Source organism: Zootoca vivipara, chromosome 2 (genome assembly GCF_965207765.1).
Source record: "Zootoca vivipara chromosome 2, rZooViv2.hap1.1, whole genome shotgun sequence".
Classification (NCBI taxonomy): domain Eukaryota; kingdom Metazoa; phylum Chordata; class Lepidosauria; order Squamata; family Lacertidae; genus Zootoca; species Zootoca vivipara.
Genome location: NC_142584.1, coordinates 118,755,541 through 118,782,534, shown reverse-complemented (window position 1 = coordinate 118,782,534; position 26,994 = coordinate 118,755,541). Strand labels below are relative to the sequence as shown.

General features: G+C 48.0%; 2 protein-coding genes across 3 annotated transcripts in view; one reads left to right on the top strand and one right to left on the bottom strand.

The window, feature by feature from the left end:
• Positions 1-264: 264 nt before the first annotated feature.
• Positions 265-13,793, top strand: LOC148687193 (vomeronasal type-2 receptor 26-like). The gene is made up of 6 exons (XM_088662550.1): positions 265-512; positions 1,753-2,044; positions 2,546-3,319; positions 6,786-7,013; positions 8,828-8,954; positions 12,352-13,793. Exons 1-6 carry the CDS (start codon positions 265-267, stop codon positions 13,263-13,265), a joined length of 2,583 nt encoding a protein of 860 aa, XP_088518676.1. The 3' UTR covers positions 13,266-13,793.
• Positions 13,794-14,743: 950 nt separating this feature from the next.
• Positions 14,744-26,994, bottom strand: part of LOC118081112 (alpha-2-macroglobulin-like) — a 48,839-nt gene continuing 36,588 nt past the window's right edge. For both annotated transcript variants that reach the window (XM_088663670.1, XM_035107300.3), the window contains exons 27-36: positions 26,362-26,436; positions 24,808-24,973; positions 23,986-24,218; positions 22,794-23,012; positions 21,768-21,895; positions 21,529-21,619; positions 19,809-19,877; positions 16,235-16,337; positions 15,963-16,004; positions 14,744-15,051 (exon numbers count right to left, since the gene is read on the bottom strand). In XM_088663670.1, coding sequence (XP_088519796.1) covers positions 15,026-15,051; positions 15,963-16,004; positions 16,235-16,337; positions 19,809-19,877; positions 21,529-21,619; positions 21,768-21,895; positions 22,794-23,012; positions 23,986-24,218; positions 24,808-24,973; positions 26,362-26,436 — 1,152 coding nt within the window. In that variant the 3' untranslated portion in view covers positions 14,744-15,025. The remainder of the gene's footprint in view (positions 15,052-15,962; positions 16,005-16,234; positions 16,338-19,808; positions 19,878-21,528; positions 21,620-21,767; positions 21,896-22,793; positions 23,013-23,985; positions 24,219-24,807; positions 24,974-26,361; positions 26,437-26,994) is intronic.

Below are 26,994 nucleotides of genomic sequence, written 5' to 3'. Positions count from 1 at the left end.
CAATACTCAAGGGCATTCCCAAAGACCACAATTTAGAGCAATAACAGAAACATCAGAATTGACAGCAACGAGGTGAAACTTCTTGCAACAACAACCCCGTGGCATAAATACCTCCTGCAGCACCAAGAGCCTAGGGAGGGGCAGGGTGGAGGGGGCTGAGTCAGGTTGACGTGTCCTATGTGGTGCTGTAGCCATGGCTAGATTCCCTCTGTGAGTCATTGCCATCTCAGCCTTGCCGGAGGGTGTGGGCTGTTTTCCATGAGCATGGATAGCAGCCCCAGAGGCAGCAGCTGTTGCAGGTATATCCAGATTGCGCTGATGGTGATACTCTTTTCCCGGACAACCTGTGAAACATTGATGGCAAAATGCCCCTTGAATTTCATAAACAACCAGACAGACCCCTTGAATTATTACAGAGCAGCAGACTACATCATTAGTGGGGTTGTATCTGCCACCAATGTCATTTTACTCCCGACCAGGTTCTCCAAGACTCCCTCTATGAGATATTACCCGTAAGTAATTAAGGGGCAGTGGTGGATTTGTTGCAATTCCTGCTGATTCTGATTCCGTATGTCCCAGTCTCTCTCTTTTTCTAGTCCTAAAACTAAACAATATCCTCTCTTTTAGCAGAAATGATGATGATTTATATACCACCCTATACCCGCAGGTCTCAGGGCGGTTAAAATCAGAATATATTAAAACCACAAAATGAATCAAAATATCATCATTATCATTGTTACTGTTACTTAAATTTGTGACTCATCTTGAGAATGACTCATTCTCTGTATAAAAGTATCTGTATCTGTTTGGAGCCTGTTAGTTTGGAGATTGTTTGGAGCCTGTGAGCTGTGGAGCCATGAGTTAGGGTGGAGTCTCTCTGTGTGTGGAGCTTGACTCAGAAGTGAAGCCTGTACTCTTTGTATGCTCTTAAGCTAGTTTAAATCTTCTGTTCACTATACTGTTTATTTGCAAACAAGTTTTAACTCAATAAAATAAAATAAAAAATCCTTCCAGCAGCACCTTAGAGACCAACTAAGTTTGTCATTGGTATGAGCTTTCGTGTGCATGCACACTTCTTCAGATACACTGAAGCACCACTCTGGCGAGCCAGTCCGCAGGCAGGTAGGATCTCAGCCTGTGTACCAGACAGAGCTGGAAGACAGAATTGACCTGCACCTCCATGGGTAGCTGTGAGTCCAGAATGACTCCCAGGCTGCGCACCTGGTCCTTCATGTGCACAGTTACCCTATTTAGGACCAGGGAGTCCTCCATACCAGCCTGCCCCCTGTCCCCCCAAAACAGCACTTCTGTCTTGTCAGGATTCAACCTCAACCCGTTAGCCACCGTCCATCCTCCAACCGCCTCCAGACTCACACAGGAAATTTACCGCCTTCACTGGTTCCGATTTAAAAGAGAGGTAGAGTTGGGTATCATCCGCACACTGGTGAACACTGAGCGTAACCCCCTTGATGATCTCTATATTCTTTCTTCATACTCAGGCTATGAACTAAAAATCAAGCTTGCTGGAGAGCCAGGCTGCTGGTGACCAAGTTGCAGGAATTTATTGACCACAGACATTACCATGGATGAATGCAGATGTATCATTGTGACATCAGTGTATGATGTCACACACAGAATGAACTCCAAACCCCAGCAAAGTGAGAGACAGTTAACAGTCAGACTCAGGCTTAATGCTGTGGTTATTCGTCTGGCTGGATGGTGGTTAAACGTGGGACACAAATTTTGTTGCAGGTTATCTAACGTGCAGTTCAGGCAGCTCCTGCCCTTCATATTTGCCATTCAGAGAGTCAGCAGGAATCCCGGGCTCTTGCTCAACGTCACTCTGGGCTACAACATCTACGAAAACTACTTCGATGCAAGGACGACTTACGATGCTACAATAGACCTCCTCTCTACTGGGCAGGCAAACATCCCAAACTACTGCTGCGGAAGGCGGAATAACCTGTTGGCTGTCCTCGAAGGGGCTGACTCTGAAATCTCTGGCCAGATTTCAAATATGTTGGGCATCTACAAAACCCCACAGGTAGGAAATGGGAAGTGTAGCTGGTACAGTGATACCTTGGTTCCTTAGTGGCTTTGTTGATGAACAAATTGGCTCCTGAATACCGCAAACCTGGAAGTAAGTGTTCCGGTTTGAGAATGTTTTTCCAGAAGCCGTACGTCCGTTTTGGCTGTTGCCATTGTTTCCGGGGCCAGTCATCCAATCAGAAGCCGCACCTTGGTTTGCGAACGTTTTGGAAGTCGAACGGACTTCCAGAACGGATTGAGCAGATTATGTACTGACACCCTGTATTTCTTTGTAATTCTAAGGCTGCTTTTTTAAAAAGTATAATCACATGTGAAGCAGAAGTTAATGCATAGTTGAGGATTTTGATTGCAAAATCACACACACACATACACACACACACACACACACACACACAAAATAAGTGACAACAGCCATTTCAATAGCTAGTTGCGATATTTTAGGTTTGCAAACACCTCAGCTTTATCCTGAGATTCAAAACCTTCCTTTTCTCCACAGGTCAGTTACGATTTTGATTCTCCTGCTCTGAAAGACAAATCTCAGCTGCCTTTTGTCTACCGGATGGTCCCAAGTGCTGAGACCAAATACTTGGGCATTGCCAAACTTCTGCAGCATTTTGGGTGGAGGTGGGTTGGCCTCGTCGTTCCAGAAAACGACAATGGAGAGACGCTCATGAGGACTTTGACAGAAGTGCTGGCGAGGGAGGGGATCTGCGTTGCCTTCTCAGAAAAAATCCCAATACTTGCTTTGTACAGAAATATTTCCCCCATGATTGCGTTCCTCGTGCAGAGGCAAGTCAACGTCGCCATTTTCTCTGGGGACTCTCAATCTGTTTTCGGTTTAGCTTTCGTCGTATTCTGGGCTGTGAAGACCAAGCAGCCCACTGCAGGGAAAGTTTGGATCATGACAGCTCTTCAGGACATCAACCTGAGTGCTCTTTACCACATGTTTGATACCCAAAACATCCACACTTGCTTGGCCTTCCTAATGCAGTTCAAAAAGGGGGCGAGGTATGAAAACGTCAAACCGCGGATCGATAAGAAAGGATTCCGTTGCTTTCATTTGAAGCATGCGTTGGCGGCGAGAGGTCAAATGAGATGCATCGAGAAGGAGGAGAGCATTTATCAGGAGGTTGATGAAGGCAGCTTGACCCTGGACAGCTACATGATTTACAGTTTGGTCCGGGCTCTGGTGCTTGCCTTAAGTGCTACATTTGCATCCAGATCACGGCGGATGGTGAGAGGAAGTGGGAGCGACTTGATCTTCCAAAGGGTACAGCCATGGCAGGTAGCCTTTTCTCCTTCACTGCTAACACTATTGCCAGTTCCTTCACTTAATACCTTGAGTCTATGGTGTTCCGTTTGTATTCCTCACAAGTTAGGTTGTCTGCCTTTCTTTAGCAACATTTAGCAGCCCTCTGGAGGAGACTCTTGAGAGTCCCATGGACTGCAAGAAGATCAAACCTATCCATTCTTAAGGAAATCAGCCCTGAGTGCTCACTGGAAGGACAGATCCTGAAGCTGAGGCTCCAATACTTTGGCCACCTCATGAGAAGAGAAGACTCCCTGGAAAAGAACCTGATGTTGGGAAAGATTGAGGGCACAAGGAGAAGGGGACGACAGAGGACGAGATGGTTGGACAGTGTTCTCAAAGCTATGAACATGAGTTTGACCAAACTGCGGGAGGCAGTGAAAGACAGGAGTGCCTGGCGTGCTCTGGTCCATGGGGTCACAAAGAGTCGGACACGGCTAAATGACTAAACAACAACATAGGGAAGTTTTCAATGTTTAATGTTTTATTATGTTTTTGTATATGCTGGAAACTGCCCAGAGTGGCTGGGGCAACTCAGACAGATGGGCAGGGTGCAAATAATAAAAATGTTGTTGTTATTGTCAGTTTGCATTTCTTAGTGCAGATAGTTTTGGGCAACCAAAATGGTCAAAGGCTTAGAAACGATGCCTTATGAGGAACGGCTTAGGGAGCTGGGTATGTTTAGCCTGGAGAAGAGAAGGTTAAGGGGTGATATGATAGCCATGTTCAAATATATAAAAGGATGTCATATAGAGGAGGGAGAAAGGTTGTTTTCTGCTGCTCCGGAGAAGCGGACACGGAGCAATGGATTCAAACTACAAGAAAGAAGATTCCACCTAAACATTAGGAAGAACTTCCTGACAGTAAGAGCTGTTCGGCAGTGGAATTTGCTGCCAAGGAGTGTGGTGGAGTCTACTTCTTTGGAGGTCTTTAAGCAGAGGCTTGACAGCCATCTGTCAGGAATGCTTTGATGGTGTTTCCTGCTTGGCAGGGGGTCGGACTGGATGGCCCTTGTGGTCTCTTCCAACTCTATCATTCTAGTATTGATCTGATGTGTAGTATATCTTTCCTATTCTAATTCATTCAAGAGGTTTCTGGAAGCTTCTCTGTATGAAAGAAGCTTCACAATTGTTTGGGTTATTCAGAGAATCTGAGTACAGCTGGCTTGAACTGGTTTTCTTATTTCTTCCAATTAAGGTCATGTTGACTATAAATATGTGCCAGAAGGAGCCTGGGTCTTATTTCCCTTTCTATCTCTCTTCCTCCTGGTGTGATGTTCTGTACATTGTATGTTTAGTGTTAAGGTTTAGTCTTATAAATAATTTATTCCTTCCCAGAAGAGGCTGGGTTGTTGTTGTTGTTGTTGTTGTTGTTGTATTTTAAAATCTCTTGAAAATCCTTCAGCAATTTAGTGTGAATTTCTTCTAAAAGTCTACCAGAAAAAAAGAAATTAGTGGATTTTAATATTTCTGTTGGAAGCCGCCCAGAGTGGCTGGGGAAACCCAGCCAGATAGGCGGGGTATAAATAAATAAATAAATAAATAATAATAATAATAATTATTATTATTCTAATTAACACATTTTTGTATGCAGTTTTGATTAATGTGCACATATTTGGAAGCAAGTGCTCCTAAAATAACAAGTTGTATGCTATTTTCATGGATATGGCACATTTTCCCCAATATACAAATGTTAATGAATGTTGTTTGGTTGGAGGAACCGCATTGCAAAATTGGGCTTAGTGCAGATTTGGAAGGCTGGCTCTGCTTCGGTTCTGTTATTGTTTTGGAACGTGCAAATTTGATTAATTCAGCTTTGATCACAAAACTGAAATTGAATTTCCCCTCCATCCCCAATAGGCTGAGAGTTAGTAAGTGTCCAAAGTTCTTCCAATGAGCATCATTTCCTCCTTAGCTGTGGTCACTGGTCCTCATAGGGCAGGAAGCAGGGAGGTAAATGACAGGCATAGTCAAATGAATGTTTTGTCCCCATCCTCTTCCTCGATGAGTTCTATGAATGCAACATTCCAAAGAGGAGGAAGCTGACAGGCAATGCCGCCCATTGGACTGGTTAAAAGTAAGAAGGCAGGCAGGCAGGGAGCCTGGCCGAAGGTTGGTGGGCTAGAGCCCCATTTGCCCTAACTGACCAACCTCCATTGCTGCCTGCGGCAGTGCATTCCAAAGGCTGCCCCTTGGAAGCTTGGCTGGACCAAAGAGTTCTCGCCAGTTCACTCTGCCCTTCTCTGCATGATGGGGAGGGCCACAGGCCACACTGGGAGAGTCAGGACAGACCAATGCAACAAATAGTTAATCTATGGAACTCACTCCCACAGAAGGCAGTGATGGCCACCAATCAGAATGGCTTTAAAAGAAAAATAGACGAATCAACAGAGAAGTCTACTAGCCATCTGTTCTGCTTCTAAATACCAACTGCTGCGGAGAGCATTGCAGGTGTGCTCAGGTCCTGTTTGTGGGTTTCCGACAGGCATTGGTTTGGCCAATGTGAGAACAGGATGCTGGATTCGATGGGCCATTGTCCTGCTCGAACAGGCTCTTATTGTGCTTATAGTCTAGGACAGTGTTTCCCAAACTTGGGTCTCCAGCTGTTGTTGGACTACAACTCCCACCATCCCTAGCTCCCAGGACTAGCGGTCATGGGCAATGGGAATTGTAGTCCAAAAGCTGCTGGAGACCCAAGTTTGGGAAATGCTGTTCCAGGACATGCTTGCTTATCTATTGTCAGGGTCGAGACAGATGAGGAGGAGTGGTGGCACGCTCCCCCTGACAAGGCGGCACCCACAGAGGAATCTGAGGAATACATGCCTGGGGAAGACTGGTGGCGGCACTCCTCGGAAGAGGAGGAATCTGACAGAGAGGAGGGAAGATCAGAGCTGGAGGAAGAAGTTGAGCCAGGAGCAGGTCCCAGTCAGGAAGGGGATCGGCCGATCCCCTCTCCTCCTCCCTTCTCAGCTGTAGAACGCCGAGCTGAGAAGCGTAGGCGGCAATTAGAGACAGCTGCAGCTCAAAAGAAGCGTGGGAGTGAATCGGCTACTTAAGGAGAACCAGCTGCCCCATTCTGCAGTGTCTGCAACTGCTGTGCTGGAGTACGTAGTTGTTGACGCTCACTTGTTCCGGTTCCTGTGTTCCTGACTTCGGCTTTCTGACTCCTGGCTAATCCTGACCTTGGCTCCCTGACTTCTGGCTTGAACTGACTTCAGCTACTCCTGACCCCTATGCGACTGCTTGACTTCGGCTGGCTCTGACCCGGACTGTTGACCTCGGCTTTATCTGACCCTGACTGCTGCTCTTCAGCGCACCAACTTGTTGGTGTCCTAACACCTATGCTCAGAATTTTGGAGATCCAACAAGGCAGATTTGCAATAGCTGGCTTCCATTTCTAAATGCTGCTGTTTTCTTTGCCATTCTAGCTTCACCCTTTCCTGAAAAACTTCCACTTCGACAATACTTCCGTAGATGGGCTGCACTTGGATGAGAACGGACGCCTGGCAGCTGCCTTCGATGTTGTGAACGTGTTGGTGCTCCCCAATAAATCAATTGAGAAAGTGAAGGTCGGGAGTGCAGAGAGACACAACCCTTCAACAATGATGTTTGCTATAGATCCAGATGCCATTGTGTGGCCTAGGTGGTGTAACCAGGTGAGAGCTACTTAATTTTCTTTCTTTTTTACTAGAAACTCAAAGCCAACAAGTGAAGGGGACAATGACAGACGCTCCAAGTGTCCCTATTTCCCAGGGACAGTCCTGGATTTACAGAAGCCACCCCAGTTTCTGATTTGATCTTGGAATGTCCCACTTTTCCTTAGGACACCCCTATTTTCCTCGGGAAAATTTTGGAGGGTATGGAGTTATCCAACCCCCAAGCCAGTGAGATAACTAGACAACCTTTAGAAGCCATCTGAAGGCAGCCCTGTATAGGGAAGATATTTAATGTTTGATGTTTTATTATGTTTTTATATATGTTGTGCAGCCCAGTCAGATGGGTGGGGTATAAATAGTATTGTTCGTACTACCACCACCATTATCATCATGGACATCCCAATTTTCATCAGAGAAATGTTGGAGGGTATGCAATGAACGTCCTTGCCTTCTGTTGTCCAATTGAAAGGCAGGGTATAAACAAATATATAGTAGCATAGTAATGTTAGGATTTAAGCCCCTTCGCCACGACAAGGCAGTGATCCATGTCACTGGAAGGACAGATCGTGAAGCTGAGGCTCCAATACTTTGGCCACCTCATGAGAAGAGAAGAATCCTTGGAAAAGACCTTGATGTTGGGAAAGATGGAGGGCACTAGGAGAAGAGGACGACAGAGGACGAGATGGTTGGACAGTGTTCTCGAAGCTACGAACATGAGTTTGACCAAACTGCGGGAGGCAGTGCAAGACAGGAGTGCCTGGCGTGCTATGGTCCATGGGGTCACGAAGAGTCGGACACGACTAAACGACTAAACAACAACAAATGTTAGGATTCTTGCCCCGTGTTGCAGTCATGGGATTGTTTTATGTCACACGGACTGCTAACACTCTGCTGATCCTAAAGTGTGCTGATGCCTCTTGGTATCAGTCGCTGTGATGTTCAGGCTGGAGAAAGCTTTTGATCGACCAGGAGGGAGAGAACATGCCAGCTGGGCATGTGGCATGTGTCTCTATCGGATTCCTACTCGCGTGTAGGATGTTCCTTACAAGTAATAGCAGTACAAACAAACAAACAATTGGATCTCCTTTCAGCCTCTTGACTCATGTACAGAGAGACTGACTGGCCAACCTAGGCATTCATATAGTCTTAACCATACAATGGTACCTTGGTTGTTGAACGGCTTGGCTCCCGAACAAGTTGGCTCCTGAACACTGCAAACCCAGAAGTGAGTGTTCCGGTTTGCAAACATTTTTCGGAAGCCGAACATCCAGCATGGCTTCCGCGGCTGCCGCTTTAGTACAGGAAGCTCCTGCGGCCAATCGGAAGCCATGCCTTGGTTTTTGAACAGTTTTGGGAGTTGAAAACAGGGCCGTCTCAACCATGTTGGGCGCCCTGGCGCCGTGGTGTGGAGTTCGCTCCAGCGCCCCCGCTCCGCCCCGTTTCTTGTCGTGGCTGGTGGGCGGGCGTAGGGCGCAGCATGGCTTCCACGCGGCTCTGCCGTGCGACGCCCCCCTGCCGGGCCAGCACCCTAGCGCCCCGCGCCACCCAGCCTACCCCTAGAGCTGGCCCTGGCTGAAGAGAGAATTATTAATTTAGAATGGGGAACATTTCAGGACTATTTGAAGAGAGATATGACATAAGCAATTGCAGAAAAGGGGGATTTGGTGATTTAAATTGGATGTGTAAATCTGTACTGCTATAAGTTTATAAAATAAAAATTAAGAGAAAGTGCCCAAGTTCTATTGTTATAAGAGAAATGATAAAAACTTTTGTCTGTTCACTTTCTCCACCCACTTCCTTCCTTTTTTGAACAGACCCCACCTCATTCAAGGTGCTGCGAAAGCTGTGGCCAGGGATACACCAAGGTGATTCATGAAGGCCAGCCCTTTTGCTGCTACAGTTGCTCACGGTGCATGGAAGGGACAATCTCGGCTCTGGAAGGTAAGAGGACAGCCCTTGGAGAAGGCAAAGAGAAGAGATTTATATGTCAGCGCCAGTGTTTCTGATTATGTACACACAGATGGGGTCGGATGCCTCATTTTGCCCCATGAAGTGAGGTTGGATGGTGCAACGAATGTCCCCCTCTCTATTACTAAAATGCGACACAGGAATCCAGAGGTGAAGCCACACACCCTCTTCTCCCGCCACCTCCCAAATAAACCCCTTTATTCTTGTGGGTTTATAAGTAAAGAGACTCTCCTTCCAGCTCACGTGGCCTGGAATCAAAGAAAAACTCTAGGCTGTTTGATAGAATAACCTCCTGCCACCAGTAAAGGGTCTCTCTCGGCTTGATTTCCCCCTACTGTAAAAGTTTGCGCTTTCCACGCTGGCAACTCGTTGACAGCCCAGGTTATCTTTCTAAGCCTCCTCAGTGTTACTCTAAGACACAAACTTTCGCCTCTTTTCCTGAGGTAAGTTTTGTCCTCTAATGAGTTACCACTTCTGTGAGTCCCGATAAAAAGGTAAAGGTAAAGGGACCCCTGACCATTAGGTCCAGTCGTGACCGACTCTGGGGTTGCGCGCTCATCTCGCATTATTGGCCAAGGGAGCCGGCGTATAGCTTCCAGGTCATGTGGCCAGCATGACTAAGCCACTTCTGGCAAACCAGAGCAGCACATGGAAACGCCGTTTACCTTCCCGCTGTAGCGGTTCCTATTTATCTACTTGCATTTTGACGTGCTTTCGAACTGCTAGGTTGGCAGGAGCTGGGACCAAGCAACGGGAGCTCACCCCGTCACAGGGATTCAAACCGCCGACCTTCTGATCAGCAAGCACTAGGCTCAAGGGTTTAACCCACAGCGCCACCTGGGTCCCTTGCTGGAAAAATAATGACAATACTAATTGGCACAAAAGAGAAGAATTTTATTAACCTTAGAACATAGTTGTTTGTTTAACGTTTCCTGTGTTTATAAGATATGTTTCGGTTGTAGGTAATCTCTGTCAAACACTTAACACTTCCTGAACCTCATCTAGAGCCCCACTATCCTGGCCTCTCAACTTTCTTCTTCACCCCTACCCACTCCCTCTCCCTCTCCTCCACTGACAAAACCGCTGCTCCCTCCTTTTAAACTGGGAACAGTCCCGCCCCCACCAGAATGTTATGTCAGTCAGGCTGGAGGTTGATTAACTCTTTCCCAGCCAGGTAGGAATAAATATTTCAAAACCGTGTCAATCCGTTACAGATGGCTATCTGCCAGAGGTTCTTTAGCTGTGGTTCCTGCATTGCAGGGTGCGACTCATAGAATCATAGAGTTGGATGAGACTACAAGGGCCATCCAGTCCAACCCCCTGCCAAGCAGGAAACACCATCAAAGCATTCTTGACATATGCCTGTCAAGCCTCTGCTTAAAGACCTCCAAAGAAGGAGACTCCACCACACTCCTTGGCAGCAAATTCCACTGCCGAACAGATCTTACTGTCAGGAAGTTCTTCCTAATGTTTAGGTGGAATCTTCTTTTTTGTAGCTTGAATCCATTGCTCTGTGCCCGCTTCTCTGGAGCAGCAGAAAACAACCTTTCACCCTCCTCTATATGACATCCTTTTATATATTTGAACATGGATATCATATCACCCCTTAACCTTCTCTTCTCCAGGCTAAACATACCCAGCTCCCTAAGCCGTTCCTCATAAGGCATCGTTTCCAGGCCTTTGACCATTTTGGTTGCCCTCTTCTGGACACGTTCCAGCTTGTCAGTATCCTTCTTGAACTGTGGTGCCCAGAACTGGACACAGTACTCCAGGTGAGGTCTGACCAGAGCAGAATACAGTGGTACTATTACTTCCTTTGACTCGATTGACATCTGGGTCCCTTCCAACTCTACAATTATATGAATCTACTAGTATCTTGAAGCCCGTTAAAATAACGGGTGCTAGAACAGTGAGCTAATGAAGGAAGGAAGGAAGAAAAGAGGGAGCAGGAGGGAGAGAGGAAGGAAAGAGGGGAGAGAAAGAAGAGTAGGAAAGAAGGAAGGGAATAAAGAAGAAAATAATAAGAAAGAGGGAGAGAAGACAGAAAGGGATAAAGAAGGGAGGAAGGAAAGAATAAGAATGAGGGAGAGGAAGAAAGATGGGAAGGGTGGAAGGTAGGAAGGAAGGAGGGAGCAGGAGAGAGAGAGGAAGGAAAGAGGGGAGAGAAAGAAGAGTAGGAAAGAAGGAAGGGAATGAAGGAAAGAATAAAAAAGAGGGAGAGAAGACAGAAAGGGAGACAGAAAGAAGGAAGGAAAGAAAGAAAGAAAAGGAAGTGCGGGGGGGGGGGTGCCTTGATTCGGCGCCAGAAAAGAGCAGGAAGGGACCCCGGGGCAAAAAGCATTTCCCGTGCAGCGTGAGGCAGCGGGTGTCGGTATTTTAAGGAGAGGTGCGTATAGCCTCCTCAGAGTTGTGCGTTAGCAGGGAGGGTGCTGAGCCACGGCAAGAGGAGGCGGCGGCTTTCCGGGTCAGTGAGTCCTGAGCCTCTGGCATGCAGCAGTGCTCTGTAGCACTTTGAATCCTCCTCCTCCTGCCGTGGCTCGGGACGCTCCACGCGGCGCTGCTGGGTGCTTTGTCGGTGTTTCAGCAGCAGCAGCAACAGCCAGTTCCAGGCGCCGAGCCACGGCAGCAGGAGGAGGATTCAAAGTCCTACAGAGCACTGCTGCATCCCAGAGGCTCGGGACTCTCCGGCCCCTCCCACGGCGCTCTAGGCTGTTTGTGTCCCTGCGTCCGTTGTGTGCTTCCCCCGACGTCGTCGCATCTCCTGCCGTGTGCACGCACGCCCTCCCGCCTTTCCCAACCCACCCAGAGCCGAGCCCGCCTTGCCTCATTCTTTTTACGGCTATCTGAACCGCCGGGTGGGGGGAGGGGTTGGGATGCGGCGATGGGGTGGGGAACGGCGGTGGCGGTGGGGTGGGGAACGGCGGCTCCATCGCGTGCTCGCGTCACAATCCCTCGCGGTCCCTTTCCCTCTTCCCCTTGCGCCATTAGTCAGGAGGCGGGGCGCGGAACGGCGGTTTGGAGGGGAAGCCGTTGAGGGAGAGAGAACCGCATCCCCCCCCCCTGCTCGAGGGCGCGAGAGAGTGCGCCGGGACGGGGAGTGCGTGGGGATTGGGCTCTATGCGTCCAGTCTCTGTGTCTGTGGGGCACATGCGCAGTAGCGCAAACCCAGGGACACAGGGAATACTGGACGCAGAGACACTTGCACTTTATTATATAGGATTATTCTAACTCCTACTGGACACTAAATGGCTCATCACATCTTCTCACTCCTCCTGTTGCATGTTGGACTTCGTAACATAATAGAATGTAATACAGAAGAGAGATAATAGTGATATATGAATGACACTGAACTCACTGTTTTTCTTTTCAGATGCAAACCACTGCACCAAATGTCCAGAAGATCAGCATCCAAACAAAGATCGAGATCAATGTGTCCCTAAGATTATCACCTTCCTGTCCTACGAAGAGTCTTTGGGGATCATCCTGACCTCCTTCACCCTATTCTTGTCCTTAACCACAGGGATTGTGCTAGGAATCTTCATTAAATTCCTAGACACTCCCATAGTCAAAGCAAACAACCGGGACCTCTCCTATATCCTTCTTGCCTCCCTCCTGTTTTCCTTTTTGTCCTCTTTCCTGTTCATTGGGCGGCCAAGGAAGATGACCTGCCTTCTCCAACAATCTGCCTTCAGTGTCATCTTCTCAGTTGCCGTCTCTTCCGTGTTGGCCAAAACCATAACAGTGGTCTTGGCTTTCCTAGCCACAAAGCCAGGGAGCAGGGTGAGGAGATGGCTGGGGAAGACTTTGGCCAACTCCATTGTCATTTCCTGTTCCACTGTCCAAGTTCTCATCTGCACCATCTGGCTGGGGATGTTTCCACCATTCCCAGACTCTGACATGCACTCCCAGCCTGGAGAGATCACCCTGCAATGCAACGAAGGGTCTGTTGCCATGTTTTACATTGCCCTTGGCTACATGGGCTTCCTGGCTGCCATCTGTTTCACAGTGGCTTTCCTAGCCAGGAAGCTGCCTGGGGCCTACAATGAAGCCAAGCTGATCACCTTCAGCATGCTGGTCTTCTGCAGTGTTTGGGTGTCCTTTGTTCCCACCTACCTGAGCACCAAGGGGAAATACATGGTGGCTGTGCAGATCTTCTCTATCTTTGCTTCCAGTGCCGGGCTCCTGGGCTGCATCTTCATGCCCAAATGCTACATTATTGTATTCAGACCTGAACTGAATACAAAAGAGCATCTAATGATGCAAACATCTGACAATAGGAACTAGAAATGGAGACAAGTTCTCGTCCCACTTATATCTAGACCAGAATCACAGCTTCTGATCAGGCCAAATCTTTATCTAGGATGGTTCTAGGACGCGATTCCTTTTGTGAAATTAACAAGGCTGTGGTGTAGGGTCTCCTCTGCAGTGGCTCAAGTATTACGGAATTTCTTCTGCAAGGAGGTCCACTAGAACTCAATGTTGCAGTGAATCTTTTAAAACCTGCTTCACTCACACTGAAGCTCCTTCCACACTCCATGCATTTATATGGTTCCTCCCCTGTGTGGTTTCTGCAGTGAGTATTTAATTCTGATTTGTGTCTAAATGTTTTCGTATACACTGGACTCATTTTCATTCTGTTTCTGTCATCCGCACCCTGAGAAGCAGAGGATAGGATTTCTTCTTCCCATTCTTCGGCCGTTTCCTCTCATGCCTGTCTGGTTTCCTTTCCATTTCCAAACATCTTTCTTCCTGCTTCCTTCTTGCCTGTTTCGGATGATATCATCAGATGCTCCATATAAAATAGTAATTTATAGAACAGTAATTTATTCGCCAAGTACTTACATACTTGGAATTTGCTTTGGCTAATTTTACAATGTAAACGTACTTTATACAAAATATCTGTTAAATATCTGCGTGAGGATCGGAGTGTGCAAAACACTATTTCAAGCAAAGAGGAGCCACTCCGACTGCGCCTGGAGCTTTTGCCTTCTGTCCCTGTAGTGACTTCAGCCCTTCCTCGAGGCATCTGGTTGGCCACTGTGAGAGCAGGATGCTGGACTATAAAGGCTATGGGGCTGATCCACAAGAGCTCTTCTTATGTTCCTTCATCTGCTCCATCTGAAGCTACACGCACACACACACCCCACATGCACCTTTCAGCAGTGTGAGGGACAGGGACTACAGACAACCCCCTCCCATCTTGAGAAGCAGTTCTTCCCCGAGTACCAGCGGGAGCGGAGAGGGGGAAGAGTCCAGCGGGGAAGCAGGAAGTAGAGGGCATGGCTCTGGCAGGGTCGCAGAGCCCCTGCTCCGCTTGGGAGAGGAAGGAAAACACGGCAAGAAGACCTTTCCCTCCAGTTCCGGAATTGCGCAAAAAGAAACGGGGGAGGAGATTTGCGATTCCCAGACTTCTTTGTTGGAAAAGAACGCAGGAATCGCCATTCCAGGGTTCTGACCCAGACTGAGAACATGTATCTTGTACAGCTCCAGCAATGTAAATAGTTTGCACACAATAAAAGCATGAAAAGGCAACGTTCTGGAGAGTCGTTACTCTAGAGTAGCCGCAACGCGCCTCCTGTGACAAGCAGCAACCTGCTTTATGAGTTTGCTGCTAAACTGACCGTTCAACCCTAATGCTGTTTGATTTTGGCCAGCTGGAAAACTAAAATGCATCAGAGAATATAAAACGGCAAAAATAAATAGTTGTATTCGCACCACATCCCGCCCCAGAAATGCCCGCAGAGATATGCTTGAGACATGACTGGAATAAAAAACATAGTTCTCTTTTATTTTATCCTGTAGAGGGAAATCGAAGCCATAGAGAAGGATCTCAAAATGAAAACAAAAAACAACAACAAAGGTGGGTGCTGGTTTTGAAGTGTGTAGCGACCCCCTCTTCTTCCTCTTGTTTATTCCAGGTTTTGCCAGAGCAGGCTGCGGTTCAGACCTTGTGTTGCTGCCCAGCTTCTCTGTCCCCCCTCCTCATCCGGTGGAAAGAAGATGCCAGCAGAGTCCACCCGGGGAGCGACGGGCTGCATTCTCCATCATGCATTCCCCTGTTTAGTTTCGGCTGCAGTGGAGGAAAGAGCATAAGAATCTCCTTTGGCCAAGCATTTACCCACAAGTGTCCCAATATGCTCTGGGGGAACAGAGGCAGGAGATCCAGATGGCAACCCCCCCATATGCCCAACTGCTGACGTTTCATGCCCTTCCCCAAACCTGGCAGACGAGCTGGTGCCCCTCAACCTGCCCAACAGGAGGCCTGGCCTCCATGCAAGTTGCTTTAACCCAGGACGCTAAATCAGTGGTTTCCAAAAACGGCCAGTACCATGCCCTGGGGGCCAGTGGGATTACTTGGGGTGGTGCCAAGAGGCAAGTGGGCAGCAGGAGAGGGGCGGTGCTGGAAGTGTAAATGACTACCAGGCTTTAAAAATCTGGCAGCACTGCATCAAACTCATTCATTTTGTTAAATCAATTAAAGATTTTAATTGGTTTTTGAATAAACATGCAATTAATTGTCACTGTTTTGAATTTTATTGTGTTATTGCCTTCATTAGTGGGTCGTGAAAACTGCTGTTTTGAATACAGTGGTACCTCAGGTTACGAACACGATCCGTTCCAGGACGCAGTTCGTAACCCGAAATGGTCATAACCCGAAGTGCCATTTTGTGCATGCGCAAAGCGCAATTTTCACGCTTTGTGCATGCGCAAACTGCCCGCGCACGGCGAAAATACTTCTGGGTTTGCGGAGTTCGTAACCCGAGGTGTTCATAACCCGAGGTACGACTGTAATGCTTTTTATAGGGTAGGGTAGGATGATTATTTTAGGAACCAAGGGGGCAGAGGCCCTAAAAGGTTCGGGAACCACTCCCCTATAGCATGTCCTGCCCCCAGAAGAAAGCTGGATTATGGCCTGGGATGACCTTTGGTAGTTTCAAGCCAGTTCAGACTTGCACAAGGCAATCTCTGTTCATACTCTACCTGTACTGCAGGGGGCGCTGTACTCTGCATCAGCACCATCATCTGGAAAGAGAGGAAGCAACAGAGAAAGATGGTCAGGCCAGCCTCTGCCTCCCAGAGCTTTCTCCATCAGCACTTTTAGACTAGTGGGTGGTTTTTAAGGGGTTGGTTGCAGAATGCTCATAAGTACACCTATTGCATGGTGGTTTTAAATTTTGCTTTGTGAGTTAACTAAGAAGTGGGATATGTGAACCTTAATGGTCTGCAATGTGTGTATGGGGGGTCTTTCTCACCTGTTTCATAGTAATCATAGACTCTTGCCACAGCCGGCTTTAAGTTCTGGACTGGCACGTCCTGCTCCACGGCGAAGGTGTAGCTCTGGGTCACGTTGGTCACCTGTGGACAAGCAGGTGGGATCATCACTTGAGATAAAGAATCCCAAGACTGTTGAGATTCTGTGTCCAGGGCAGCTGTCTACTCGCTCCATCTGGTATGCAGGCTGAGACCTGCCCGCAGACTGTCTCGCCAGAGTGGCGCATGCTCTGGCTATCTCCCGCCTGGACTACGGCAATGCGCTCTATGTGGGACTACCTTTGAAGGTGATCCAGAAACTACAACTAATCCAGAATGTGGCAGCTAGACTGGTGACTGGGAGTGGCCACCGAGACCATATAATACCAGTCCTGGAAGACCTTCATTGGCTCCCAGTACGTTTCCGAGCACAATTTGAAGCGTTGGCGCTGACCTTTAAAGCTCTAAATGGCCTTGGCCCAGAATACCTGAAAGAGCGGCTCCATCCCCATCGTTCTGCCCAGACACTGAGGTCTAGCTCCGAGCATAGCTGCCAAGTCTCCCATATTCCCCAGGAAAACCCCGTTTTTCCAGCCGTTTCCCGCTGGCAGCCTGGATTTAAACCCCCCCCCCCTGTAAATCCCCCAGATTCTTACCAGCCCTGGGGAGGCTCCTTCTGCGCATGTCTGGAGTCTCTGGACATGCACAGAAGCAATTTCTGGCACTGCGGCCATTTTGGAAATGGGCAGAGCATGCGTAGAAGCAACTTCCAGTGTCGCTCTGCCCAGTTCCAAAATGGCCGCAGCGCGACTTCCAGTTCTGCGCAGCTGCCGATCCCGGATTTTTCAATCTGGGCGTTGGCACCTATGGCTCTGAGGGCCTTCTGTCAGTTCCCTCACTGCGAAAAGTGAGGTTACAGGAAACATGACAACCCTGTTTAGGGAAGTTTTTAATGTTTGATGTTGTATTGTGTTTTTAATATTCTGTTGGGAGCTGCCCAGAGTGGCTGGGGAAACCCAGCCAGATGGGTATTATTATTATTATTATTATTACTACATGTTCCAGTTATGAGTCAACCAGCAGCTACTGTAAGACAGACCTTCACACACCCAGCAAAGCAATGGTGGAGGGCATGAACAAAAGTTTGTCTTTTCTTTAGGAGGGCTTCTCCCGAATGTTCATTTCCCCGCATCTGAGCTGCCCCCTTCTGCAATGGGTGTGTAAGGAGCAGCGGTGGCCCGCCTATAGGATTGTTTAGGGCTTCTGGTTTGTCGGTGTCTCTCTCACACACAGTTACAATCTTCCCCATCCGATGCCCTGCACATCTCAAGGGGCTACAATGAGCAGCATTCAGAGTGGCACCCTGGATGCCAAGCCTTCTATGCAGGAAGGAAATCTCCTCCACAGGCTCCCCATCATCCCTCCTTCCTTGAGGTGAAGAAGAGGAAGGGTTTGAACAGCATCATCCTCTCTTCCCTCCTCTCACATAGCCAAGTGATCGTGGAATCACAGAATCAATATTGCAGTACTCCCATTATGCAATTTGGAGGTGCAATTGTTGGATTTTTTTGAATAGTCAAGTTACTTTAGAGCCGGTCTAATGTAAATACTGTCTGTTTAAAAGAAACATATAAATTTTAAAATCTTTCCAGGATAACAAATGTTGGAAATGTAAGAAAGAGGAGGGATCTTTTTATCATATGTGGTGGACTTGCCCACTAGTAAGGGATTACTGGGAGAAGATTTATAATGAACTAAAGACAGTGTTGAAAAACACATTCATTAAGAAACCAGAATCCTTTCTATTGGGTATAGTTGGGAAAGAGATTCCTAAGAAAAATGTAAATTTTTTCATGTATGTTACAACGGCGGCAAGAGTATTACTAGCCAAGAATTGGAAGACCCACGAATTACCAACAGTGGATGATTGGCAAATTAAAATGGTGGAGTATATGGAACTGGCTGAGATGACCGGGAGAATCTGCGACCGGGGAGAAGAAGTGACAGAAGAAGAGTGGAAAGATTTTAAAATTTATTTTAAAAAATATGTTTAAGAGAAACAGGTGCCGGTGATTTCTGTTAATTGCTCACAGGCGCGGGCTCTGCTCCTTGTATATAAGGCTCTGCCAGAAAGGCTTCTGTATCTTTTAGTTAGATCTTTCAGTTTGATTCATCTCTTAGTAGATCACTCTCTCAGTTGAATGTATCTCTTAGGAGAACTGTATCTCTCAGTGAGATCAGTACCTTAGTTGGAGAATACTTACGGTAGTTGATTCTCAGTTGTTCTCAGTTTAAGAGATTCCAAGTTGAATCTTAGTAAGAGAGGTTCTCAGTTTAAGAGATTCCTTAGTTGAATCTTAGTATGAGAGTTGTTTAGTTATAAAGCTGGTTTGCTGTTAATTATTGGGTAGTTTAATGGGAGTTATGTGGGAGTTTGTGGGAGGTTTGGAATGGATTGAAGGTTGGAATGTGGGTAGATAAAGTTGCTAAGAGAGAAAGCATTTATATTTGGTTTAAAGTCTCTTTTGAGTCAGTTTGTTTTTCAGTTAAAGAAACCCAACCATTTGTATTTTCATCTGTATACTTTTACAAGTGTGCAGCTAGTAAGGGGTTTCAGATAAGGGAGATAATTCCCTACGCTCTTGGTGGTGTTTTCTTAGCCAGGTCAACTTCTGACTGCGTATACTCTGCGTGAAGCGTACTTTAAAGGGCCGCTGGAAACTGGGATATATGATTTAGGTTAAGCAAGTTTCAATACCCAGTTTTCTCCAATATTATTCTTATCATATATATATATATATATATATATATATATATATATATATATATTCCAAAAGCAATGGCTGGTTTGCAATGTGTGTGTGTGTGTGTGTGTGTGTGTGTGTGAGAGAGAGAGAGAGAGAGAGAGAGAGAGAGAGAGAGAGAGAGAGAGAGAGAAGAGCTCAACGGCTGCCCTGATAGCTTATCCATGTTTCCAAAGGAATGAGTGTGAGGGGCAAATCCAGACTTCCTCTCACTCTGCCCACTGGTGCACTCAAAGGAAAGATTCTCCTGCCTCCTGCCTCTGCCCTCTTTTTGCCAGGGACTGGACAGAAGAGGAGGGCTGGGGATCACCTCCTCTTTCTCCTCCGCATCCATCGGATGAGGAGGGGGTGGGGGGATTGCCCCCCATTTCTCCAGCAGTTTCAGGAGAAGAGAGAAATAGGATTGAATTACAGCAGAACACCTAGCTGCCAAGTTATGAGGTGTTAGGAGAAGGAGGGGGAGGGGGAGAACTGGCAACAGAGACATCCTTGGGGAGCATAGAAGCACCACCCTCCCCACGGACTCTCCGCTCAATTAGAATTCAAGAGCAAAGGGCTCTACGACATTTGTCTTCTGAGGCCCTCCATGGAGCCAATTACCGTTGCTGGGGAAAGAAGGGGAGGAGCTCAAAGTGAGCAACGTCACTGTGGAGTTAAGGGCTGGATTCTTTGTCTTGCAACACAATGACTGAATAAAACCATAAATACGAACTTTCTTGTTTCTTCCTTGATGGGGAGGAGAAAATTGCCAAAGCCTGACATCTTTGCTCACCTTCTCCAAATACAGCAGGACATGACTGGCGCTCACTTCTGTGCGCTGGACCAGATTGTGCCTTTCCAGCTGGTGGGGGCAAAATGCAGATAGTTGTTGTTTCTTTATTTCATAAAATTCATACACTTATTGACTGTAAAAAAGCAACCTCAAAGCGCTTCGTGAAAAAGATAAAATTGTAAAACTCTGAATAAGAAACATCAACAACAATAATTTGAAACTTTCAAAAAGTTAATATAGCAATAGACTGAAAACAGATTAAAACTCGCATGAGCTTCCTAAGCACCTGGGTTGGCTTGTCTAAACAAGAATGCTTTTAACAGTTGCCTGGTGTCAAGAGGCAGGGAGTTCCACAGTGCAGGTGCTGCCACACTAGAAGATTGAGTTCTTACAAATGTGGAACGGGTATTATGCAGCAAACGTAACAGTGCTAGTTCCATCAATCAAATGAGTTGAGTGGGCATATATGGGGAAAGGCGATCTCTGAAGCCTCAGGGTAGCATAGTCTACCTTAAGGTGAGGGCAAGGAGAGCCTTCTCTGTAGTCCTGGCAAATGAAGTTGAGCTGTGTGGTGTCCTTGGCTTCATTTTCTTTTTCTTTTTCTTTTCTTTTCTTTTCATTTCCATTTTCCATTTTCCATTTTCCATTCAATTTCATTTTCAATTTCATTTTCAATTTCATTTATTAGACTTATTAGTCACTTGTCACCCAAAGGTCTCCAAGTGACTTAAAGGTAAAGGTACTCCTGACCATTAGGTCCAGTCACGGACGACTCTGGGGTTACGGCGCTTTACTGGCTGAGGGAGCCGACGTTTGTCAGCAGACAGTTTTTCCGGGTCATGTGGCCAGCATGACTAAGCCACTTCTGGCGAACCAGAGCAGCGCACGGAAATGCCGTTTACCTTCCCGTTGGAGTGGTACCTATTTATCTGCTTGCACTTTGACGTGCTTTCGAACTGCTAGGTGGGCAGGAGCTGGGACTGAACAACGGGACCTCACCCTATATGGGGATTCAAACTGCCGACCTTCTGATCAGCAAGCCCTAGGCTCAGTGGTCCCATCCAAGTGACAACCTAGTGGCTAGTGGACATTGCAAGCTAGTACAACATTCGCAGCCCCAAGATGTGATTATGCCCGTTAGGTCAGCTGACTTTAAAGAAGAGTTTGGATTTGATATCCCGCTTCATCACCACCCGAAGGAGTCTCAAAGCGGCTAACATTCTCCTTTCCCTTTCTCCCCCACAACAAACACTCTGTGAGGTGAGTGGGGCTGAGAGACTTCAGAGAAGTGTGACCAGCCCAAGGTCACCCAGCAGCTGCATGTGGAGGAGCGGAGATGCGAACCCGGTTCCCCAGATTACGAGTCTACCACTCTTAACCACTACACCACACTGGCTCTCTTTAAAACCGAGATGGGATGGGACAATCCCATGGTCAATTACTGTATCAACATCCACCAGCTGCAAAAGCTCACTGGCACCTCTGTGAACAAAGGCTGCAGGCCTCAGAGCAGCAAAATTTGGAGACAGACTAAGAAACACAAGGAGAAGTCCGGCTTGTGAGACACGCACAAGGGATCCTCGTGGCTGTTTTTGGAGAGAGGATGCCTGGGGTAGGTAGGCAATATGCAAAGGCAGCTCTTTTAATCTCAAGTCTCCTACAACTAAGGAAGTAGGCTGTTGTTTGTGGCGGGGCCTTCACACAGAAATGAAGCTCTTACCTGCTTTACAGATGGTTTCACCGGGACGAATCCCGAGAGCATCTTAACATCGATGATGGCCATGTTGGAGGCCTGTCGGTTGCCGGTGTAACTGAGAAAAGCCAAAGAGAGAGGGGAAAGAATCACACCACTCTTTGCCCCCGACAGTCCACCCCGTAACCATCTATCCATCTTCTAATACATCCTGATTGCGGGGTGGTCCAGATTCCCAAATAGCCTTGGCCAATGAAGGGGACTACCTGACATTGATGGCAACATCAAATGTTTTGTGGGCTTTGGGTCCAGAGCAGGTCTCCGGAACTGTGCGCACCTCCAGCATGAACGGTGCCTCTTCCTGGTGTGGCTGCACATTGTATTTCAAAGTGGTCTGGAAAGGAAACAGGACTCTAATAATAATGAATAATTTTATTATTTATACCCCACCCATCAGGCTGGGTTTTCCCATCCAGTCTGGGTGGCTTCTAACACACATAAAAACACAGTAAAGCATCAAACATTAAAAAATTCCCAATATATGTCCAGTCTGCTGGCCATAGCTGCCAAGTCTCCCGTTTTCCCCGGGAAATCCCCGTTTTTCCAGCTGTTCCTAGCTGAAAAAACAGATTTTTTTGTTTTTCCCCGGTTTATTCTGGCGAGGCGGCCATTTTGGAACTGGGTGGAGCATGCTCAGAAGCGACTTTTGATGCTGCTCTGCCCATTTCCAAAATGGCTGCAGTGCGACTTCTGGCGTGGCGGCCATTTTGGAACAGGGCAAAGCAGCATCAAAAGTCACTTCTGAGCATGCTCCGCCCAGTTCCAAAATGGCGGCAGCGCTACTTCCGGTCTGCTATTTCCGGCCCGGTCCCTTATTTCTCTGACAGCAACTTGGAAGGTATGCTGCTGGCCCGCCCTGCTCGCTGGGGGCGGGGCCCTGATGTCACGACCCCGCCCCCAGGGGTGCTGCCGCGCCACTGCTCCGGGTGTCCTAGGGGCTAGCAACGCCCCTGGGCCCCCCTATCCTTTTATTCTTGCTTCCTGCTCTTCCTGCCACTGCCCCAACTTGGTTTCTCCATGCTCCACCAGAAGGAGCTTATCGTTTCTAGGGCAGGGCAATGTCTTCCAAAGAAAAGCTGCCACCACCCTGTGCAACCCCAACAGTCTTCTGGGCCACCCGATCTTTGCACCAGGCAGTGCTGGCCTGGGCAGTTGTGTTGCTGGGATCCAGAACATCACATGACACACTTTCTCTTTCCCAGGCACCCATCCCGGGTGGGACATTCACTCACCTGGACGTGGACGCAGCCTTCCCCCGTGGCCGTGCTGTCGTAGTCCCCTGGCACTCCGGGCAGAGCCTGGCACTGGAGAAGCAGGCGGTTGGTGCTGTCCACCTGGAACTGTCTCAGGATGCCCCTTGTGGAGCTCAGGGTCACTTCTGTGCCCGTGCTGCTCTTGGAGTAGGTAAAGGCGCCATAGAGGGAGAGGGCCTGGAGGGCAACCACAGTGTCCTGCAGCACAGACGAAGGAGAAGGTGGGCATGGACCTCGTAGAGAGGACAGTCCTCAATTTGAAGTTGTCCCCTGGTTGAAGTCCAGTTATCATAGACTAGTGGAAATGCAGAGTTGGAAGGGCCCCCTAATTGTCATCTATCCTGTCCTATTGATCCAGAGCAGATTACAACAACAACAGCAGCAACAACAACAACAACAACAAAATTTTATTTACCGTATATTCCGGCATACAAGGCGACCGGGCGTATAAGACGACCCCCCCCCCCAATTTTCTATTTAAAATATAGTTAGGAGAGCGGGCAGCTCAGTTCACGGGGGACCAGGCGTATAAGACGACCCCCCCCCCAATTTTGAGAAGATTTTTGGGGCTTAAAACATAGTCTTCCTGGTTCAAAAATCCAGGCTCAGGGCAGCTAACACCAAATTTAAAACACTTAATTGAAATACAACATAAAAGCAGCATAAAATACAGTATAAAAGCATGAACAACAATAAAATTCAAGTTCAATAATCAATTTGGGGGGGAATCCATCCAATAAACATTAGATAGTCACTTAAACACGTTGCAGGATTCCCACTGCCAATGTAAGAGAACTTTGTGAGGTTAGGCATTGGGTAAGCTTTTGTTTAGATGGAGGGGAGGTTATTATCCACTAGGGAACTGCGGGTCACTGGGGGATATCAATAGTCGGAGGGGGATATCAATAGTCATCTCAAAGTCATTGTGAGAATTTGACGTCCCTGGGGTTTGCATTCACAGCCAAGGCATCTAAACTTCGGAGACATCCACACTGGGCCCTGGACGTCCCATGATCATACCCCAATTTCCTATGATTGAGAGTTCAAGGGTTTGCAGCAACCCCGACAGCTTGCTGTGCCTCCCCATCACTCCTAGCAAACTTTGGTCTGGATCCCAGGAAGGAAGGAAGGAAGGAAGGAAGGAAGGAAGGAAGGAAGGAAGGAAGCTTACCTGAGTGGAGGAGAAGCCCCCAGTGGGGTTCTGTTGCTGGCTGAGCCACTTGACAATGCGGGTGGCTGTCCCCAGTTCTTCCTGAGATGGCGCTGGCTGTTTGGTCAGGTAACTCAGGAGGACGTAGGCTGTCATCTCCACCTCCGCAGACGGAGCCCGGGGAGGACGATGGAATGAAAAGTGTGTGTCCACCTCTTTCTTTCCAGGCCGCTGCCAGTGAAGGGAGCCATCCTCTTCAGGGAGGGAGGGAGGGAGGTGTTAATATTTGGGCGGAGCAACCCAAGCGCCACTAACAATGTAGGTGCTGTGGAATATGGGAAGAGGGCCAGCAAACTGTGTTTGGATCCTGAGAAGAAGGCGGATCTTTGGACTGGTGGTTTGGTCTTCTTCAGTTTTTTAACTACAAAAAATAAATCAAATAAATATATATATACATACAGTGTGGACTGTATAGACTCGTGTTCATGCTGGCCATTGGCCTTAATATAATGTATGACATTATTAATGATATATATTTATTTGATTTATTTTTTTGTAGTTAAAAAACTGAAGAAGACCAAACCGAAACAGTATGATTACCTTGGATCACAGTCTCGCATGTCATTATAGTTTTATAAAGATAAAAACAGATATATTTCGCCCGTTGGAATTGGTCGACGTGTTGCCTCTTTTATTGGTATTTTGACTCAAGTCTGCAACACAGGGATTGTTTCATTAGCATCAACTATTCATTCCCGCCAGGGAATGAGGAGCCAGGTTTTCGAGGGGAGAAGGAGGGTTGAGTACTACATCCTTCCCTTCCACCCAGAGATTAATTCTCACCTTCTTGCACGGCTTCCTCGTGGAGTAACTGCAGCATTTTCTGCCTCTGCTCCTCCTTCCCTGCCAGGGCAAAGGAATAAGCCAGCAAGGCCAGGGTGTAAACGTGGATCTCTTTCGCCTGAGCCGCTGTCTCCAGGCAGAACAGAGCATTACGCACGGTGGGATGCTGTGGAGAGACGGGGGGGAGGAGAGGCTTATCCCAAGCCATTGCAGCTGTTTCAGAAGGCCTGGGGGGGCCCATAGGTGGTGGCTGGAATAGCAGCCAGGCCCACCCGCTGCAGGGCAGAGCAAAGACATAAGAACATCAGAAGAGAGCCGTAGATCACACAAATGGCCCATCTAGTCTGGCACCCTGTTCTCACAACCAGATGCCTCTAGAAAACGCCTTTTATTTCTATTCATTTCTTAAATTTCTAATCCAGAATGCGGCAGCTAGAGTGGTGACTGGGAGCGGCCGCCGAGACCACATAACACCGGTCTTGAAAGATCTACATTGGTTCCCAGTACGTTTCCGAGCACAATTCAAAGTGTTGGTGCTGACCTTTAAAGCCCTAAATGGCCTTGGTCCAGTATACCTGAAGGAGCGTCTCCACCTCCATCATTTTGCCCGGACACTGAGGTCCAGCACCGAGGGCCTTCTGGCGGTTCCCTCGTTGCGAGAAGGCAAGTTGCTGGGAACTAGACAGAGGGCCTTCTCGGTGGTGGTGCCTGCCCTGTGGAACGCCCTCCCAGCAGATGTCAAAGAGGAAAACAACGACCAGACTTTTAGAAGACATCTGAAGGCAGCCCTGTTCAGGGAGGCTTTTAATGTTTAATAGATTATTGTGTTTTATTTATCTGTTGGAAGCCGCCCAGAGTGGCTGGGTAAACCCAGCCAGGTGGGCGGGGTATAAATAAATTATTATTATTATTAATTATTATTATTATTATTATTATTATTATTATTATTATTATTATGTCATGGTGGCGCGTTCCTCTCTTCAAAAACAATCCTCTCCTGAGACTTCTGGCATTTTAATGGTCTTTATTTACAATATTTACAATTGTCACTAAGAGTTCATTATCATTCATCAGAGTCACTCAGTTCAGATACCGGTAGAGGCCTCTGCTTAGCCGCCAACACCTCATAAAATGCGGGAATTTCTCGCCCAGCCTTTCAAGTCTAGTGAAACAAATTCCCGCCACAGAACACATGAAGGCCACTCGCTAGAACTCCATGTGGCCACCCAAGAAGGCCACCTCCATGTGGCCACCACCAAAATGGCCACCTCCATGTGGCCACCACCAAAATGGCCACCGGACATGTGTAGAAGCGACTTCTGGTGCCGCTTTGCCCGATTTCCAGTGCTCAGATATGGGCAGAGTGGCCCCAGAAGTCGCTTCTATGCAACTTTCGGTGCCGTGCCGCTGCTGATCCCGCATTTTTCAGCGGGAGACTTGGCAGGTATGACTAGAGACATTCAGCTGCGATTGTGGGGGGCACCTCCTGCCTGCCTGCCCTGCATGACTGTTTGTTCCACAATGGGCTTCGGGAAGGAGAAGACAGATACTTACATCGAGAGGCAACAGGCTCTCCAGCAAAGCAGCAGTGATGTAGGCAGAGAGAGTGATCTCGTCATCCACCCCACCCTGTAGGAAAGAAAGCGGAAAAGGCCTCAGTTCCATGGAGTATGCGAAGGTCCTTCTCCATCTCTCAAGAGCTCCTCCCAAGATCCACCTTCTCCAAAACCCACCTGATACTAGGGTGCACTTCTTCTGGCTGTCCACTATACTGAGAGCTCCGGTCCTTTCATGGATGGTTTCCACACAAATGGTCCCATTCCTACTCCTCACTCTAGTTCTGCACTGCTTCCCGCCCAGGTGCACCGGGTTCTGCCCCACATTGGGGGTGCCTGACGCACATGTATGATGTCACACATTGCCGGGCCTTCCGGAGGGTGTGAGGGGCCCCCTCCCACAACTGTGATGAACCCCATTGGGCCTCGTCACACCATGTGATGTCACACGTGCAATGCATTGGGTCACCTGGCCGGGCACCCACACTGTCATGCGCTCTACGTGGGGCTACCTTTAAAGCTCTAAATGGCCTTGGCCCAGTATACCTGAAGGATCCTCTCCACCCCATCGTTCAGCCCGGACACTGCGGTCGGTCCAGCGCCAAGGGCCTTCTGGCGGTTCCCTCACTGA